General features: G+C 56.4%; 1 protein-coding gene across 1 annotated transcript; it reads right to left on the bottom strand.

The window, feature by feature from the left end:
* Window positions 1-12,854: 12,854 nt before the first annotated feature.
* ZNF365 (zinc finger protein 365) lies at window positions 12,855-17,246 on the bottom strand. The gene is made up of 4 exons (XM_015816468.1): window positions 16,525-17,246; window positions 14,942-15,122; window positions 13,365-13,402; window positions 12,855-13,101 (listed from the first exon to the last, which is right to left on the bottom strand). The coding sequence occupies exons 1-4, from the start codon at window positions 17,244-17,246 to the stop codon at window positions 12,855-12,857; spliced, it is 1,188 nt and encodes a 395-aa protein (XP_015671954.1).
* Between the last annotated feature and the right edge of the window lie 1,912 nt (window positions 17,247-19,158).

Below are 19,158 nucleotides of genomic sequence, written 5' to 3'. Positions count from 1 at the left end.
TCCTGCTACCCAGCCATGGAGGAAGGTGAGCTTCACCCCCTCCCCTTTGGCTGAACCAGGGTTGCCCCCGATTTCTGGGCCTCGCCTTTGGTGGGGGAGTTCGGCCAGCACGCTCGGGCCATCCATGGGAGGGAAAGTCAGGACAGAAGCAAAAGTGACCTCAAGACCAATAATGAGGAGATCTTGCCCTGTTTTCCTAAGTTGGCTCGGGCGAGATCCCCTCGCCCAGAGTGCTCAATGCCAGCCTCAGGAGTATCTTTCACAGGGACCTTGCCTCCCGGGGTCCTCGGATGCTCCCTGCCTCCCTGCCTCCAAGGGCTGGACCCCAGAGGGCCCCAGCAGAGGAGCGGAAGCCCTGCTCCCCTCAGCCTCAGTGGGGCCCCTGCCAAGGGGGACTGGCGCCGGCCTGCACTAGCTGAGCAGCAAGGCTGAGCCCCCCCATCACTTCTGGGCTCTGCTGGGGGGGCAGTTGGCAGAAAGAGGCCCGTCTAGGGGAAGAGCAGCCAGCCTCGCCCGGATTTGGTCTGCCAGACGTCCAAGGGAGGGAGGCAGCTGCTGAAACCGGCCATTTGCTGGTCTGACCGCCGAAGGGGCTTTCCCGGCCCCTGCTGCTTTTCCACGCTGGACTCTGGGGATGCCAGCAGCCAAAGCGCTGAGGCCGTCTTGGACGCCTAGAAAAAAGAGGATTTAAGACTGCAGGATCCAATCTGGGTTGGTCACCTGTGCAAATGAGAACGTGCATTTCAAAACTACACACCTAAATTTTGGTACTGTTACAGGGACGTCACGTTTGTCATCATCAAAAGAAATGCACTGAGAGACTTTCACACCCTGCTGAACTCCATCTTCCCACACAGTCCCGGTGACTGATCCAGATGAGATCCTGCAACATTATCCCGGGACACGTATTGTAGATTGGCCTTTGTTCATGATTTAAGACTGTACTGCAGGAGACTCTGGGACTCTCTCATTTGTGTGTGCGTGTGTGTATCCCCTCACCAAAACACTACAGAGCGTTGAACATGTGCCGCCACCTAGGATTCTGGCATCACTTTATCCCGTTAAGGGACGAAGACGAAGACCTTGGCCCCTCGGCCGGCCAGAGCCCCGGGGCCTTCTAGGTCTCCAGCTACCTATGGGGGCCCCCGCCTTCAGAGGAAGGCCCTGCTCAGGACAGACCAGCATTTGCTGATGCATCAATCCAGACATTTCATGGTTTGTAATTTCCATCCAGCCTCTTGACAACATGAATTGGTTGTTAAAAGTATTTCTACTGGGGAAAAAATCCAGAAATGTTTTCTCACACTTTCTTACTAGTGTCCAAATTCCCTGTTCAGTCCAGAGGAAAACCCTGTTTTCTTCACCATATGGATGTTGGAAGGGAATGAGTGACGGGGAGGCGGGAGGGACCGGTGGGCAGGTGTGCAAGAGAGTGTCCACACTCCGGTCTCAGTTGTCCCGTTGCCCATGGACGTGTGGATCATCTCCAAGGCCTTCATCAAGCTCTGCTGCATGAGGCCCTCCTCTCTCAAAGCCCTCTTCATTTCGGTGGGCTTAAGGCTGGTTGCAAGTCTCCCCCTCAGTCACATGCACATGTGTGTTTGTGTTTGTATGTGTGCATGGAGACACACACCCACAGTCTCCCCTTGCTTTCCAAAAAGGAACTTGTTCCCATCGGTTCTGCACACACCCAGACTTGTGCAATAACACTCCACTGTCTCATGCTGTCTCCACCTTTATTTAGAAAGAAACACGAGAAATCCCCATTGGCGAATGAAAGAAGTGCTCTCTGGTTTTGTCCATAGCTCTGCAGTGCAAAGGAGATGTAACAGTAGCTGACACCCTAACACCCCCACACGCCCCCCCACCCCCCCCCCCCCCCCCCCCCCCGCTTGCAGAGGACAGTTGGATGATAGTCCAAGATTTGCTCCTGGAAACCAGCTGGCAAGTAGACACAAGATTTGGCCAGTGTGAAGACCCACTTGTGGAGGCAACTTCTAAGGACTGAAGGAGTCCAGACAGATGTGAGATCTAGAACTCCACCTTCCTCGCTGCACAAACTCCAGTGTTTCATTAGTCAGAGTATCAGTTGTGGTAAATGCAATCTGAAGGATTCCGTGAGGATAAGCTGGGAAAACAGAGAAGACTTTCGGCTGACCACGAGTGACCATGATGGATGGAGTGGCCTGGATGTGCTTGTGGGGCCTCAGATTCAGCCATTTCTCCCTCCCTCAGAAGATGGATTCACTTGGATGGATTAGGATGGATTCACAAATCAACACAGGTGAAACTGATCCATACCCAAATTGTAACAATTTAGCTGTTCTTTGCGTTAACCGAGTTAACATTAAAGAGGGACATGAAGTGTGTACTTAATGCTTGTTGAATGGCCCAGTGTTGACTGCCCTGTGGTCTCCCCCCCCCTTTGCCAAGGAGAGGGGAGGGGCTTGCCTTTGACGGGGCCCAGATGTTTGCCAGCTCAGGAGGGTCCCTGCCAGGCTCCCTGTGAGGCACCGTCCACCCTTCCTCCTTGGGCTCAGCCTGTCTCTGCTCTGGCCCCAGAGACCCTGCTGGCCCACTGGGGCCCTGGGCAGACCCGGTGAGATCCAGGCCAGGCTGGTCCTTCCCTCCTCGCTAGGACCCCCGAGGGGCTGGCTTCCTTCCCCCCTCCTTTGTTCACCGCCTCCTTACTCTCACGCTGACACAGAAAGGGGTCTTGCCTGTTGACATAGGGGGTGGTGGTGAAAAGCCAAAGACAAAGTGAGAGCAGTTTTTGAATGACAGCCTATCAAACTCACATTCCCTGTGGCATCGTGAATCACCCACTCTCACCCTCCCAAGCAGCCATTATCCTCGGCGTTTCATTAATTCCTTCTAACTGCTAGTCTCGGTTGTTCTCCGCTTTCCCCCGTCTGCTCTGCTCCGTCACACCCGTCTGCCAGCCGGGGTGGGCCTCCCTCATTTTATCAGGCGCACCAGCCATGCTCCAGTTGTGATCATATAATTATATTTCTTTTACTCTTGGTTTAGGTTTGTATTCAAATTATGCACATCTCACAGATCCATCAAAGGATTACCGAGATAACTACTCAAAAATAGAAACATTAAAAACATCCCGCCCTCGTCCATCGAAGAAGGCTATTTAAGTCTGCCAATGCCGGGCGCCCACAGCTGCACTGGAGCCCTCCGAGCGGGAATGGAAAGTGGTCAGAGGGCTCGCCAGGCTGGGTCCCCTGGGCGACGTCTGAGGTTCCCCTTTGGCAGCTGCTCCCTGGGAAACTGCACTCGACTGGTGTGTTTTACATCTGTCTTCCTGTGGCTAGACTCACACAACCTACACACACAGCCACACACACACACACCCACAGAGATAGATCAGACGGAGGCCGTTGTGAGACAGGAGCCTGGTGGCCAGTTGTGGCCAGGGCCCTCCAGGCCTTTCTGACCTGGGGCAGCTTCTGCTTGGCGCTCCCAGCATTTGCTTCTGATGCTCCCTCCGAGCCGGAGGAGGAGGAGGAGGACGGGGAGGGCGGTGGGCACTCAGGGCTGCCATCTGCGAAATGCCTCCCGAGAGGGATGGGGGGACATGCTGCATGAAGGACGAGGAGAGGTTGGCATCTCCTGCACTTCCTCGGTCGTTCCTCCACCGATCCTAAAGAGATCGGCAGGCAGGGCTGAAGCAATAATCATAATAATCACAATAACTGTAAGTCCTGTGAGGAAAATAAACCCCACTTAAAATCCCTGCTGATCTTGGCAACAAACTTTTCCCACTTGCTCAGAATGCAGCCCTGGTGAATTTGGGGGCGGGGTTTCCTGAGTGAGGAAATGAGAAGGGGCTCAAGAGACTAGTCCTCAATGAATGGAGCTGGTAAAAGGAGCGAACAGTCCTTAACCACGCAGTAACAATCCCCAGGAAGTGACTTCCGGCTTTCTGCCTCCACGGGCATCGCAAACCCAGGAATCAACCCTCAGGGAGATAGATGGTCCCCATCCGGCTCTGCCCCGCTGAGGACCATGGACAGCTCCCTCCTCCGTCGGAGCGGAGGCGGCTGCCTGCCTGCCCCGCCGGCCTCGCCCTCCTTCCGGCCTTGGGACCGCTCTGTTCCGCGTCTCCTGCCCCCCCCCGGGGGCCACCCCTGCTCCCCCCTCCTCCTCCTCTCCCCCTGCCTGACCAGCTTCGAAGCCGCGTCTGAAGGGGCAGCCCCCCCCCAACCGACCAATTCTCATGGCAGGAGGGGGGCGCCCCTGCTCTTGGCACCCAGAAGCACCTGGCTGCCTTCACTCTGCAGGAAAGGGATGATGGGCTCTGGGGTGATCGAGACTTTAATATCCCCTCGGAACCAGGAATGGCCGGGCCTTTGTCCCTCCGGGGAGCCTCGGTTGGCTCCAGGTGGCTGCTGAGATTTTAACCCTCAGCCCCGCTAACCCATGGCTTGGGAGAGAAGAGGGCCGCTGGGTTCGCAAGGCCTGGCAAACCTGTGTGTTGTGCGTTCTTGGCAGCTGAGCCAGGAAGCAGCTCTTCCGCCTCCCTGGATCTTTGCAAGGGGAGGTGGGTCTCCTTGCGGCGCTCCTGGAAGGAACAGCCCCCCCCCCAAAAAAAAACTCTTAATAAGTACGTGCAGCTCTTCATTACGGAGAATCTGATCAGACATTTGTTATTTATGCAATTTTGTGTTAATGGGGCAGCAACAAGATTTATATCTCATGTTTTGATCTCAATTGATTGCTAACTTTTTCTTTAACAATCCATTGCATTTAGTTATCACACATTAACTCTGTTATTAAAACCAAATTAAATGCTATTCTGCCTTTTAATTGAATTAAAATAAATGTTGGTAACGTTTAATTAAACGCAAATAACACTTTTCATTATAATGTTGCTTCAATAACTTCTGTTGCTGAGCGAGGGGCCTCTGAACCCTTTGTGGGCTGTTAAAGCTGGCAGAAATGGACTCCGCAACACACACACACACACCCCGTCCACACATCAGATGCTGTTTTGGGGATGTGTGGTACCCAGATGCCTTCGGCTACCTGGTCCTCCTCAACGCCCTCGGGATGAAGGGGGTGAACAGCTGCTTGCTGCCCTGATCCCTTCATCCCCCCAGGGAGTAAAAAAGGTCTTCTCTCTTGAGGCATCTGCACATGGGGGGGGGCGGTGGGTGAAGGGGTCTTCCAGTCATTTTCACCCGGCAGAGAGCAGGCGTGGGCTGCCTGTGTGCTCAAGGAGGATTACCAGATAACAGCTTTAAAAACATTGCGTGGTTCATGAAATGCAGGGGGGGAGATGGGCATGCAAGGGGCGATTCTAGCATGCAGACTTTGCACGGACTAGCAAGCTGTGCATTACGGTTCTTACTTGCAGCTTAAGGCAGCTTAAGGCAGAAGTCAGCCTGGCATCTCGGAGGGAGCCCGCAGCCTCCTTCCATGAACGGCGGTGAGGAACGCAAGGGAGGCGGGCAGGTGCAGGACGCAAGGAAGGCGAGCTGCTTTCCCTGTGCCAGCCAGTGCCAAGCCCATCGGAAAGTTTCCTCATTCAAGGGAAGGGGAATGTCGGCCTTAGACAGTTACATGTTAATGGCCAGACAGTTTCTCCAGCGTCACCTGAACCCAGGCCTGAGGGAGCCCCAGAATCGGCCCAGACTCCCTGAAGAGCTTGCTAGGGTTTGTGAGCTGTGACTGGCACCAGAAACTCTCCCAAAGGTTACACGTTCCACTCTCTATACGCCTCTGCTCCTCTCTTTACCTGAGGACTGCTGCTCTTGTCCAAGTCCCAGAATATTCGTTGTACGGTGTGGCAAAGGTGCAGCCACTCAGGTGCTGCAGTTGAAGGCGAAGGGCTCCCTTAAGTGGGCACAAACTGTAAGGCAGGGCCCAGAAACAGAGGAGTCTTGCATTTCTCTCCATCCCCTCCTTCTGCAGTGGCCTCCCTGTGGCTCCAGCAGCTGAAGCATTTCGGCCTGAGGCAGAGCAGGACAGGTCAATGGGTGTTATGGGTGGAGGGAGGCAGAATCAGAACAGGCAGGCTGGGCACTCGACCGCCAGGCAATCATCAGAACCCCGTGCAATAATTGCCCTCCAGCCATCTGGACTTGAGTGAATTGCTGCTGAGACAGTGGCGGTAAAGAAATGGCGATTTAACCGAATGTTTTTGAAAGGCGTTCCAGCAAAAGTTTTGCAAAACCGCCCTCCGTGCTTTATCTTCTTGGGTCATTTGACCATCTTGGATCAGTGGGCTTCCGTCTGGAGACGATGCTGAGGTCCCGAGGGAGAAACTTTGCTTTGGTGCCAGTCCGTGAGAATCTCACCCTGGGACACCAAAGGTCCTCCGGAGCTTTAGGGGTGCTTTGCTGTTATTGTGTGAAAGTGGACACGATTATGCCTGGATTGGCAATACTGGTTACGTTTTTGCTTCCTTGGGCTTCACAGTTTTCTAACTGAGCTTAGATAATAGTCTGGTTTTATCTGTTCTGATTTAGCTGTAGAAATGAGTGAAATAAATCATTTCCAGCAGCAACGCTTAATACGCTGCAGAATGCTCTTTTTCCAAATTTACGACCAATGATGGATTAATGCCATTAGGTAGCATTAACAGCTGCAGAAGGGAGGAGGGAGGGTCAGAGCCGCACGGGCTGCTGCTGCAGGGGGACGATGGCCAGTGGTGGACGGGAAGGGCGACCACAGGCAAAGGAGTCCCAAGAAGCTCCTTCAGGGCCCCAAAGCTCAGCCAGAGGGTTAACTGGGGTGGTGCTCAATCACGCTGTGGCTGGAGGCTCCACCTTGGCTCTTTCCCCTCAAACAGCCGTTTGGACACTTGACCTCAAAGGTGCTCCTGTTTTTCTCCAAGGCATCCCTCCAAGGTATGTGGCTACTGGTGGGGCTTCCCAGCCAGGCGGTCCGAGTCTCAGTTGTATATTTCTGCAGCAAACCAGAGCTTTTCAGGCCCTTTGGGAAAGGGGGCACATCCAGCAGCCCCCCCCTCCTCGATGGCCCAGCTTCTCCCTTGTCCACTGGGTGCCCAGGGGTCTCAGGAAGTGGGAACTGCTGCTGACAGGAAGGGGGTGACAGGGTCCCTGGTGGCCCCCCATGAATACCTTTTCTTAGTGGGGCCAAGCCAGGGTATCTTTGCATCTTATCTACTTTTTAATGCTAGCTGTGCAGTTTAGCATTATGTGTGAACTCAGCCACAGTGGCTTACTGAGTACAACGAGAATAAAATCGGTCCAGGGAGGCGTTCTTAGATGAGGAAGACCGGCCCAAGTCAAAGGAGGCTCATTTCAGTGAGCACCAGAGCATTAATTTACCTCCACCGAATGTGATGGGGGGCCGGGGGGGGGAGGCTTCTCCTATCTGAATAAACCCTGGCAGAGCAAATGATTTGGGAGAAGAGGCGAGCGGTCAGTCTCACAAGCAAGAGGCCCTTGCAGGACAGGGCAAATCCCCCCTGGAAAAGCTGCGTGGCCTGCAGGCAGAGGGATATCTTGACATCCAGGTGAACTTTCTTTGGACTGGGAGGAGGGGGGGCTTTGACGCAGACATCCAGGGCGCTTTCAGCGTTGTCTTTTCACATTATTCCAGTAAGCAAGAGCAAGTCAGAGGGCCCATTGTGCCTCCTTATGTAACCCAGATGGGCTGGACCAGAGGCCTCTAAGTATGTGAGCTCACCCGGCTGGCATCTATAAGTGTCTCCTGGTGTGTCTATTTAAATCCCGGGATCTCAAGTGAACTCTCTTGGAGAGAGCATCCAGGGGATGTGGCACACGGACCCGGCCGCTGTTGTCAGGGGGAACAGAGCCTGAAGTAGCCACCTGAGAAAGGCTGAGTCTCTGCTCTTGGCTAAAGTTTTCCCCAGCCACAAGAGAGATGCTCTTCGCATGCCGCCAGATCCTCGGAGCCCAGCCTCGTTGGGGCTGGATGCTGGCATGGTTCCCTTCAGTGGGGGGGGGGAGGAGGAAACAAAGGACTCTAGGAAGAGCCCCCGATGGCCTTTTAGTCATGGGAGGAAGTAGCCGATTGACTTTTCTTGTGATTCAACCATTCAAAGGCATCTTTTCCCGTATCCGTCTTGTTCTGCAGTAATTGACATTTCTCTTGTAGTTTAACCAAACTGACAGGCACCTGCTAAAAGGTTCCTCCTATAGGACAGATTGCGCAAGACCCTTTCAATGGCCTATGAGCCTGGCAGAGGCTGTTAAGCGGGGCGGGGGGGGGGGAGAGACTTCAAGGACCAGCAGATGCAGAAAGTCCAAGCTGCACTGGCAGCTGTTTTGCCTGCCGTGGGGAAAGCTCCCCACAGGTTTGGGGCAAGGTTCAGAACCCAAAGTCTTGGGGGGGGGGAAGAGAGACTAAGGTTTGGGAGAAGATTCAGAGCTGGAAAACTGGTCTGCAGGCAGGTTGCATGTCAACCTTATAAACTTTGACTGCATCCATATTTTTGCATCTGGATTTCTATTTATGTTCAGAGGGAACTGATCCTTTTCAGATCAAAAAGAGCTACAGTAAGTGGCAAAAGAAGGCACAAAGCAAGCCAAAGGAAGGAGAGAGAGAGAGAGAGAGAGAGGCATGAAGAATAGGTGGAGATAAAAGGGCGGAGGGCTGACCTGGTCTGTTTCTCCGTCTCTAGCAAGAGGCACACAGCCACCGGAAGGCACACTGCAGATCATCGGTCTGGACTGTCCCCTAAAGGGAGTGAATTGGAGAATTCCAGCTTTTGTGTGCATGACAGCTACAGAATAGAGATGGAAAGGAGACCACCAGGTGATCCATCCTCTATTGTGCTCCAAGAAAGAAACAGTTTGGCAGATAGATAATTAGTTGGAAAAGCAGCTACCAGATGCCCTCTGATTATTGGTGACAGGCTGTCCAAATCTGAAAAATTCAGTTCACCGATTGAGACTGAACTGAATGAAAATTTAAATGGAACTTTAGGTGGGGAAATGGAGCAGTTCTCAATAAAATACTTTTAAAGTCATGAGGAAAACTGGCAGAGCAACTCAAAATTGGAACCATTCATTATGCTTTATCCTCCCCTGGTGGGCAAAACGGGGTACTACAGGGACCCTCTCCTGCCTCTGGTCTACTTGGAGATGAGGAGGGGTCTCTGGGTTGTCCACGATCAAAGACTTGCGGCTGTCAGAGCAGCTGCTTCGTGGCTTTGCTTTGTCCCTGGAGATCAGCTGAATGGCTTTCAGAAAAAAAAATCTTTCCTATTCTGAAACAGTGATCTGGAATCAGACTCCATCATTTGCATAGGCTCTGGTGTGTGTGTGTGTGTGTGTGTGTGTGTGCACATGCGCACATTTTACTGTCCTCTTTTGCCAGGCTGCCTTCCAGCCTCACTGATGGAGCAGGGAGTCACCCTACACACGGGCCCTTCTCTGAAGCTGACTTTCTGGGGAAACTTCAAAGAAGTGCCCAGAAGTGGATGGAGGAGAAGAGCCGGATAATTATTGGATTTTGTGAGGAACCAACATCAGTGCCTCCTCTGCGCATCGGCTGGGCTAAGGACTTCAAAGCTTGAAAGGGGTTCAGACAGAACAGGCGCTTGACTGGTGGCAGAATAAGCTCCTTTCAGCCTGGATGCTTTGGCGTGGTCCTCCGGGGCCCCTTTCCTGTGGCCGCTCCATCCTCCGGACCAAGGTCTGACCCACTGGAGACCCATTTGGCAGCGGAAGAGGTCCAGCCCCCCCTCCAGCCCCTTTCCCCCGCAGGCCAGCAGGCATGAGAGCCAAGCAGGCCGTGCCCGAGGGAGCTCTTGGGCAGGGAGGCCTGACATCTGAGGGCGCAGAGGGCAGCAGCCCAGGCCCTGAAGGGCCACCCTGTCCTGCCCTGTGGACGGGAAGGCTTTGCGGAGGGCGTCTCCATCGGACAGGAGAGACTCAGGCAGACTGGCTGGCTCTGCAGGGAGGGTCTCCGAGAAGCCCCGTTAGCTCAGCCACAACCTACTGAGGACTAGCCAGCAGGAGCTTTTGCAGGCCTGGAAGTTTGGTCAAGGACCTCCCACAATTTCCCCCAGCCTTATGTGCTGGCAGGGAAATGCAGCGCGCACGCACGCACGCACGCACACACACACACCCCAGGCTGAGAGGGAAGCGAGGCCTGAGAAAGGGTCAGCCAAGCCCTGTCCTTGGGCATGGGGGTGTGTGTGTGTGCGGGTCACCCCCCCCCCCTGCTCAATGGAGATCGGAGAACTGTGGAAGCCAAAGGCGACTCTCTAGGATGGGGAAAAGCAGAAGACCATGCAGAACAATGTAATTGAGAAATATAATCTTTATTAGACTTTTTCATAGTTGTCTAAAATGTATTTCTTTTTTTTCTTTTTGGCATTACAGTGCATTCCAACTGCTTTGGAACGGATTGATTCAGCTTTTGAGGGTAGCAAAGAAGCGACCCCTCCTGGGTCTTCCTCATGAGAAACAGCAACTGCAGGTGAGGTGGAAACGGATCAGCCAAGACCCTCCAGGAGAGAGGCAGCCACTCCGGCCGGGCTCAGAACAGACCCAGGACGGGAGTTGGCCTTGCAAAGCCCCAGGAACAGCGGCCAGGGAGGGGCCCCCCTCTCTCTCCGTCAGCCCCCCTGGAGCCTGGACCCAGCCAGAAGGCCTGCAGCTGTGCTCAGGCTGCCTCCCCCACCTCGGGAGCTGAAACCCCCCAGGAAGGGGGGGGGGGAACCCCTTTCCTACCTCGGCCAGCTGAAGGCTGTCAGCTAGTTGGGGCCCAGGCCACGGGGGAGGGGGGGAGACGCAGGGAGCATCCTGCAGGGCGGGCAGCTTTGCGACACCCTGGCAGGGCAAGGAAGCGCTCCAGATTCCTTCCTTAAGTTTGGGGAGGGAATTTCCCCAGGAGGGGATGAAAGCAGGCAGAGAGGTCCCCTACATCAGATGGGGGCTTTTGGTGGGGGGGGGGAGAGACTTGCTTTCAGGGCCACCAGATCTGGGGCTGCCCCCTGCTGGCCAACCAGTGGATGAAGGCAACTGGAAATAGAAATTCCAACACAATGTCCCCATCTAAAGGTTCTCTAGATCTGTGCAGCCTCCAGGGACAGAAATATCAATTGAAACAAAAGCTGGACATGTGCTGAAAAAATCCCTTGACATTATAAAACGAAGCAACATTTTAACAGATTGATCAATCCCTACAGTTACAAATGCTCTTGCTTGTTTTTCTACCTCTGTTAAAGATATTGCAAACCCTGTTTTATTGCCACAATCATACCAATGTTTTTCCTAAATAAATTTCAATCTTGTAAGGAAAACAATCCACAAGGCTTAATATGCTTACTGTAGAACCACCTCACGTAAAGACATTTTACATCTTTTATCAGAATCATTTAAAAATGAGTGATATGTGTTCGGGGAATATGTTTTTCGCACTTGAGAGAAGGTAAAATATCTGTAAATTTGGCATGAAGACTAGCATGACCCAAGCACAGCCACCCAGAGCAACGGAGAAGACACAATGGCCGAAGGGAAGGGATCTCCAGAGGCTTTGCCAGTGAAATCCCCCCCCCCGCCCCCAGTTTTTTTTTCTTCTTTCTTTGGCAAATTCAGCAGCTCCTGGAAAGACCAGGAGAAGCAGCTTCTGTCCCTTGGTCTTGTCTCCCAACCTGAAGCAGAGAAGACTTGGCTGCTGGTTTCCTTGCTCCGGCGGCCAAGAGACCAGGGATGGGCGGCTGCTGGCTCAGCATCTGGGGCCAACCTCCTGCGTCCACCACGGCCCTCGGACAAGCTCAGGATGTGATGCATCAGGCCCAGCCAGGCCCCTCCTGCCTCCCCTCCAGGCAAGCAGAGCCGTGCAGATGGAACAGCCAGATGCTTCTGCTTGCCCTTCGTGTCGGCAGCCGGCCCTCTGAGCAATGGCATTATCACACACACACACACACACACACCAATCACCCAGCAATCACCCGTTGTTAAACGGCTGAAGTCTAGGGAGAGTTTGGCCGTCGTTCATCAGAGCCTCCCCATGCAGAAGAGCAGCCACCTCTCTTGGGTGAGAATGTGGAAGCCCCATGAGGGGACAGCAGGATCTTCCAAAACTTTGGTCACTGGGGGAAGATTTTAGGAACCCTCCATGCACCCCGTATTACGTCCTTGTGCAAAGCCTCGGTGCTGTAAGGAGCGACAGGGAAGCATCTCAACAACATGCAGCCCACAAAGGCGTGACGACCTGGATCTCACCCACACTAACCATGGAGAAGCGATGGAGCTGGGAAGGGGGGGGGAAGGAGCACCATTTCTGGACCCACCTCACCCCTGCCCAGCTGCCCTCCCCCCAAAACAAAAAGTGGGTTTCCAGGGTGCCAGGCGGAATGGATTCCTCCAGATTGACGCAGGAAAAGGGTTTATGTTGAAATTTCTTGCCAAAATGTCTCTTTGTAATATTCTGGTAACAACCGGAACAAGTTTAGAAACAAATTGAAACACTCAATTTGTTTCAGCTTCAGCTGAAATAAGTTGTTGAAAATAAATAAAACAGCACCTCTCATTCAAAGTCACATGGAAATGAGGCAATTTACACATGTAATCTTGATTATTTCTTAAATATATCAAGTCCTTGCCCAGATGAATAGGGAGACGATGATGATGATGATGATGATGGTTTGTTACGTGCAGCTTCTGGGAAGCCAGTTCCCCTATTTACTCCCCCCTCGATGGGCAGCGACGGCTGCACCCTGGAATTGCCACGGACCCTTCAGGCCAACCTCAGCACAGCCCCAGAGGGTCCCAGCCAGGAGCTTCTGATTGTGATCAAAAGCCAATTAAGTCAGAATATAGACCTACTGATCTCTCTACCACACACACACAAATCCACACACGCACGTGTGCGTACCCCAGGCATATGCGGGTGCCTCAGTAAAGCGGTTTGCTCTTTTTGCCCATTTTTGATTTTGCGTTCACCTTTCGGGCAATGTGGTTGGCTCCCTCTGCCTTCTTCTGGGGCCTCCCAAGGTCCCGGCAGCCGTCCGCAGGTTCACACAACCACTTGACGCCACCTCCGAGTCTGTCATCCTTGGCTTTCTTCAGGAAGAGCCGCCCTTTCTGAAGCGAGTGAGGTTTGGGGTCAGGGGGGCTACAAAAACTGTGTGGGTACCCCCAGCTGTAAATGGGAAGGAGAAACAGGGGGAGAGAGAGGGAGGGAGGGAGGGAGAGAGAGAGGGGGGAGAAAAGAGAGGGAGAGAGAGAGAAAGAGACAAAGAGACAGAGAGAGAGAGAGAGAGAGAGAGAGAGAGAGAGAGAGAGAGAGAGAGAGAGAGAGAATATTGAAGTCTGGCAAAGGGAACCCAGAAACAGAAAACGTAGTTTTAGCCGTCTGAGCTCAGATCCTCCCCCCACATGAAGGGGAGGGACGGTCATACATACAGGCATCTGGCTTTCTTGAGAGATGACAGATCTGTAAACTAAAAAAGGAAGAAAGTATTAGACTGACCTGAACCAATAGTAAATGAATCATCATTTATTGATTATTGTGAGCACATCTTCTTGCATATAGATGCAAATTCTGCCTGGGATCAATGAGGTTTATTTCCAGATGACATAAGTGGAATTTTCCTCCAATGGGATTTTCCAATGTATTTTACCAGGAAACATAGATAGGGCAGGCTAGAAAGGTCAGTGCCCTCTTAACCATACCCAAGCACTCCGAATTTGTTGGCAATGTCCATTTTGCTCTCCGAATTCATGGTGATGTAACACCTAACCCTATAGTAAATATTAATCAGCTGAGAATACTTTGATTGAAATTTGCCTAAATGGGCCACCAGAGCAAATAGCACCCGTTCTGGTCTCCACCATCCCCTTCGGGAGGGTTCCCCGGCCTGGCCTGCTTGCAGGATGGTGGTGTGCTTCAGGGGTTTTGTGTGTCCTGGAGCTCCGGCCTCATAAATTATGCTTCTTTGCCCCTCGGGTGAGAGGTTTCCTTCCTTATTTCATGTAGGGCTCTGGGACCTTCACCACCCTCCCACTTTTCATGGGTGATTTCCACACTGCCTGAACAAATTGGAGGTCGGAACTGCCCCCTCCCTGCCAGCCTGCCATGAGCGGGGGTGTGTGTGTGTGTGTGGAGGCTGGAGGGAGGGGGAGGATCTGGGGGGAAACGAAACTGAACTGTGAGAACCCACAAAGTCTTCAAGGTCGTTTCCCTGGCAGAAGAACACCAACAGGCAGAGCTTCCAAAATGTCTCTTTTAGACTTGATTGGACAAGGAGAGACACCAAATGGGAAGAGACTAAGAGAGGGAAGTTAACTGGCAGAAGTCCGGCCCGAACTCTCAGGCTTTACACAACTGAAATTCACTTGACTTCTAGTCAACTATACCTTTCTCAGTAAATGGAGTTAAGGATCATTTTTTTTATCTTAGAAGCCCAGGTTGAGGCAGGCCTGCCATTAGCAAAGCCCGGCCCCTTTGCAGCAGAGAGCAGAACCCACAAGCAACTCCCCCCCCACCCCACACTCTGCTCTTTCTGTAGGGCAATTTGTTTTTCTTGAAAAGGCTTCTGCCGCTTTAAAGGAGGTTTTCCCCTGAAATCTTGAAGGAAACTATGGTAAGGATTATCACTTCCTGCAGGGTTGCAGGCACACACACACACACACACACACACACACACGCTTGCCGCCTCTAACCACACAGAATTTGCATGTATCCAAAATGCCACCAATGGAAAACCTTTTCCCCCAGAAATATAGGTGAGCATTTCCATTTCTTCAAAAGTGGATCCAGCGACATGACGGAGGCCAAACTCCTCTCTGGACACCCACTGGGATGAGTTAGATGCAGCCGCCAGAGGCAGCCCCCCCCTCCCAGAAGCCCCCCCCCAAGAGGCCCCGAGGATCCTAGGGGTTGGCCTCCCTGCCAGGCAGGGGGCGAAGCCCTGGAGGGATCTTGGAAGGGCTGGATTTGGGGACAAGCAGGAATCCTCGCCTGGCGAGCTGCCGCTCACCAGATGTTCGCCGAGGTCTCCGGAGCTGCCCAGCAGATGCTGATGCTGGAACCTCTCCAGCTGCTTCTCCGCCTGGTCGACCCTCTGCAGCAGGTTCTCGATGAAGCGCTCCAGCCGGGCTTTCCCGCGGACCTCCTTCTCGGCCGCTTCCTCCAGGAAGTGATTAAAGGTGACGACCTCCCTGCAGGGGCAACATGGCAGCTGCTGCACGGGGACTGGTGGGCACAGGGCGGTGGTGCCTGCCGAGTGGCAGATGCAGCCATGCCCAGCTTCAGTTCTGGCCCTCCTGGCGCACCCACAACCCACCCCGGATGCCAAGCTCTCCAGGACCGGGATTGATTGGCAGAGGGAGGGAGAGGCTGGGGCATTCACGGTATCTGGCAACAAACAAACAAGCTTTGCTTCACTCCTCACTTGAGAGCCTTCTCCCCGGAGAGAGGAAAGGGGGAAAGCTCCTTGTGCTCAGAATCTGCACCCGGCTCCTGGGCCTCTCTCCCTGGGGGGGGGCTGCACCAGGCCTTCGCGTGGAGCCACGAGGCGAAGGGCGCTTGAGGAGGCCCTGGGGGGGGGGTCCTCCCAGGCTGCCGGGTGGGGCCCCTGCACTGGCAGAGCAGAGGGGGCAAGAGGTGGTGGGCCCAGCACCACCCAGAAAGCCCTCCGGCCAGGCACAAGAAGCCACACTGCAAGGTCCATCCACACAGCGAGGCTCTCGTGGCCGGCTGGAGACCCCCACAGACCCCGGGGCAATTTTTAACTCCAGGTAAACCTGGGCTGAGGAACTATGTGGGAAACGGAAGCCAGCGGCCTGCAGAAGGAAAGCCCGATGCCTCTGCCGCCCTGGAGGGAGGGGCCCTCTGGGCAAAGCCTTCTCTGCTCTGGAATATTCTCCCACTTTAGGGGGCCCCTCCCTGCAAGAGCCTAAAAACTTGGGCAGACTTTTGCCTCCACTGCCTCCTCCTCTTTTGATTGGGGGCCCTTGCAAAGCACCAGCGTGTTTGATTGGCTCCAGACACCGCAGCTCAATGACTGAGCCCCTCCCCAAAGACCCCTCAGTCCAGGGGAGATGTGGCTGACCCCTCCCCATGGCTGAGCCAGACAGAGTCCTTCAAAAGCCCCCCCACCCCAATTTCTCCCTTAGGAGCCTTAAAAAAAGATCAGACACGGCTGCATTTCAGCTGGGAACCTGCTGCAAGCTCCCCTGGCTGCCTCCTTCCCCATAAGCCTTGGTGAGAAAAGAGGGGATCCCCCAGGGGATCTGTTGCGAAGGGCAGGCCCCAAAGGGCAGACTTGGAGGAAAGCAGGTAACTAAGCAAGTGAAAACACGCATCTGTGCAACTGAGCACTTGAGAAAGGTTTCTCCCCCACCACGGCCGGCCGAGGCTTCTGAGAACAGGCGACAGGCCCCACCTGTCCCGTCGGCCGGGACCTTCGGCCCTACAGTCAGTGGGAAGGGCCACAGCCTCCCTCCCCCCACCTGGTCCCCTCCCCCATAACCTCTCTCCAGGTGCAGGGTCAAGGCGTGGGGTGGGAGGCCACTGCCTTCTGACCCCCCCCCGCTTCCCCCTCCTCCTCTTCTGACTTACTCCTCCTTGCGGTGCAGCTGCTCCTCCGACTCGGTGAGCCGCTGCTGCAGCACCGCGATCATCTCCACCGCCACGTCCACCTGCTGGTTCAGGGCCCTCTCGCGCCGCTGCACCTCCTGCTTCTTCTGGGAGAGCTGCACAAAGGCCGCCCGGACCTCCAGGAGCTGGGCCGTCTTTCGGGAGAGCTCCCGGGAGAGGTTCTCCATCTGCCTCTCGATGGTCTGGTCGACGGCTTCCACCATGTGGTTGAACTTTTCCCGCACGTGGGCCTCGAAGGAAGCGCCGGGCTCCACGGCCTTCCAGGCGGGGTCCCAGGCCGGCTCGGCTGAGGCGTGGCCGGAGCCCAGGTCGGCCGGCCATTCCGCCTCCCCGGCCAGAGGCCTCCTGGGCAGCGGGTCTTCCGGCTCGCAGAAGTTCAGGTAGGAGAGCCGTGGCTTCAGGATGCCACGGCTGCCCCCATCCCGGAAGGTGCCCTGGGTCTGGGGGCGGGAGGAGGAGGAGGAGCCCCGGCCCCCCTTGAGGGGAGAGAAGAGGCCTCCCGAGGGCCGTAGGCTTCGGTCTTCGAAAGCGTGGCTGTACTCCAGATGGGCCCTCAGGGAGGACAAGCTCCTGAACCGGGCGTGATCCCCACACCGGGGGCAGCGGAAGGGCCTCCGGGCCCCTGCATCTTCCAGCGACTCCTCCCACGTGGGTTTGCTGTCCTCAAAGGCCTTCTGTTGCATTCCTTTCCCAGTCCTGTAGCCGCCAGGGAGGAGGAACGGGGAGGTTAGCGAGGGTCTTCTCGGCCAGTCACCAGGACACTTTCTGGACTAGAGATCCCATCACCCAGCAGGGCCCAGTTTTGCTGGCTGCAGAGCGGCTAGCACCTCCGGAGAGCCTCTTAGCCACCCTGCAAACTCTGAGGGAGGCTAATTCACACCCCTCGGGGGGGGGGTCCAGGCAAAGAGCAGGGAGGTCGGCCTCTCCATCCCCTGTGATGCGCCTGACCGGTCAGCTTGCCAGAGAACCGGGAGCAAGGACGGAGATGGGGGAGGGGCGGAGGGCGAGACGGGGTCGCTCCGCATTCAGGCCCCGGGGCTGCTCCTGGGGGGCGGGGCGGGGTGCAGAACGAGGGTCCCAGCAGTGGCGCCTCCCTGGGCCGGGGGCGACGGGGGGGGGACACGCAGTCGGGGGCTTCTCCGGGAGGAAGAGGCGTTTCTGAAGGGCGCCGAGGCTTCGCAGGGGCTCAGCAGTTCGCGGGGAGCCCGTCTTCCTGGACGCGGCCGAAGCCCCCCCGGGACCGGAGCAGCCGCGCGCCTCTTTCTCCGGAGGCAGCAGCGGGGACCCCCCGACAGGCGCCCCGAGAACCTCCTCGCTGTTTCGGGGGGGGGAGCTGCCCCCCGAAGCTTCTCTTCGCTCGTCCTGAAGGCGCGGCTGATTTTCAACCCGGGCTGCATCGCGCTTCTTTCAGTCTGGAGCTGGAGCCGCCTCTCCGGGCCGCCGTTTCTCCAAAGGGACGGTAAGCCGGGGCGGGGGCGGCGGGGCGGGGCTGCCGGAAAGATTCCCCGGCCTGGTCCCCTGCCCGGCTCGGCCAGAGCGGCCCCCGCAGCGCCCCCGAGAGGGCTGCCGGTCCGGAGCAAGGGCGGCCTTCCGCAGGGGGCTCTCCCCGAAGGCCCCGCGCTTCCCGGCAGGCACCGGGGGACCGCAAGGGCTCCGCCGCCGCCCTCGAGGCGCCCACCCCCCCCCCCAGGGCCGCAGGGAGGCTCCCGGGCCCTCGGCTGACGTCAGGCTCGGGACCGCCACGAGCCAGCAGGATCCCGGGCCGGGAAGCGGCTCCTCCGCCCCGCGAGCCTCCCCCGCCCGAGGCCGGNCGGCTGCCCCCGCCCCGCTCCCTCCGGGCGCCCCCGCGCTCCCGCTGCGCCTCCTGCGCCGCGCATCCGAGGCGGCTGCGGGGAAAGCCGTTTGCAGCAGAGCCGTAAATCACGGCGGAACGACACACTGCCAAGCCCCCCCCCTCCCTCCCTCCGCCCTGCTGCGGCGGTGGAGCGGGCGGGGCGGGGTTGCCTGGGGTCCGGAGGGGCGGAGAAGGGCTGGCTGGGCCCTTCCCTGAACGGACCCGAAGAAGCGGCAGGCAGGCTCAGCCCGGCTCCTCGGGGGTCGGTCGCTGCAGGCGCCGCCCCTGCTGGAGGGGAAGCTGCCCGGGCAGAACCGGCTCCCCGGCCGCCGGCTGCCCGAGAGAGGCGGCTGCAGCCAGGGCAGCGGCCGCGGGGGAGGAAGCTGAGCACACAAAGGCACGAGCCGGCCGAGGGGGGGGCGGCCGAGGGGGGGGGCTGGGGTCGGGCTGTGAGCAGAACAAGCCGCTACGGGCTCCAGTTGCACCTGGGCGACAGCCAGGGCTCTTCTGCGCTCCTTACTCGCCCAGAGAAGCTCTGCGCAAGGGCCGGGGGTCCTGCCTCGGGCGCCCAGGAAGCGATGGAGCTGCGAGTCGGAAGAGCGGCCCCCTCCCCTCCCCTCCCCTCCCCCGAGTCCTCTCGACTTTCAGCCGCCCCGAAGCGACGCGGGTCTCCCCCGCCACACTGGGACGCTCCAACCACCAGCCGCGCTCGTTGAAGCCCAGCGGCGCAAAGCCCCGGGTCGCCTTCGGGCTTCCTCCTC

This window comes from Protobothrops mucrosquamatus, unplaced genomic scaffold (assembly GCF_001527695.2).
Source record: "Protobothrops mucrosquamatus isolate PMUCROS unplaced genomic scaffold, P.Mucros_1.0 scaffold454, whole genome shotgun sequence".
Classification (NCBI taxonomy): domain Eukaryota; kingdom Metazoa; phylum Chordata; class Lepidosauria; order Squamata; family Viperidae; genus Protobothrops; species Protobothrops mucrosquamatus.
The sequence above is the reverse complement of the archived record's forward strand: the minus strand, read 5'-3'. Positions and strand labels throughout refer to the sequence as shown.

Bases quoted from the DNA above. Each gene is read 5' to 3' on its own strand.
- ZNF365 (XM_015816468.1), bottom strand. From the start codon at position 17,246: ATGCAACAGAAGGCCTTTGAGGACAGCAAACCCACGTGGGAGGAGTCG. The intron at 15,123-16,524 runs GTAAGTCAGAAG...TTGCCCCTGCAG, and splicing joins CAGCTGCACCGCAAGGAGGA to GGAGGTCGTCACCTTTAATC. The intron at 13,403-14,941 runs GTGAGCGGCAGC...TTCCTTTTTTAG, and splicing joins GAGACCTCGGCGAACATCTG to TTTACAGATCTGTCATCTCT.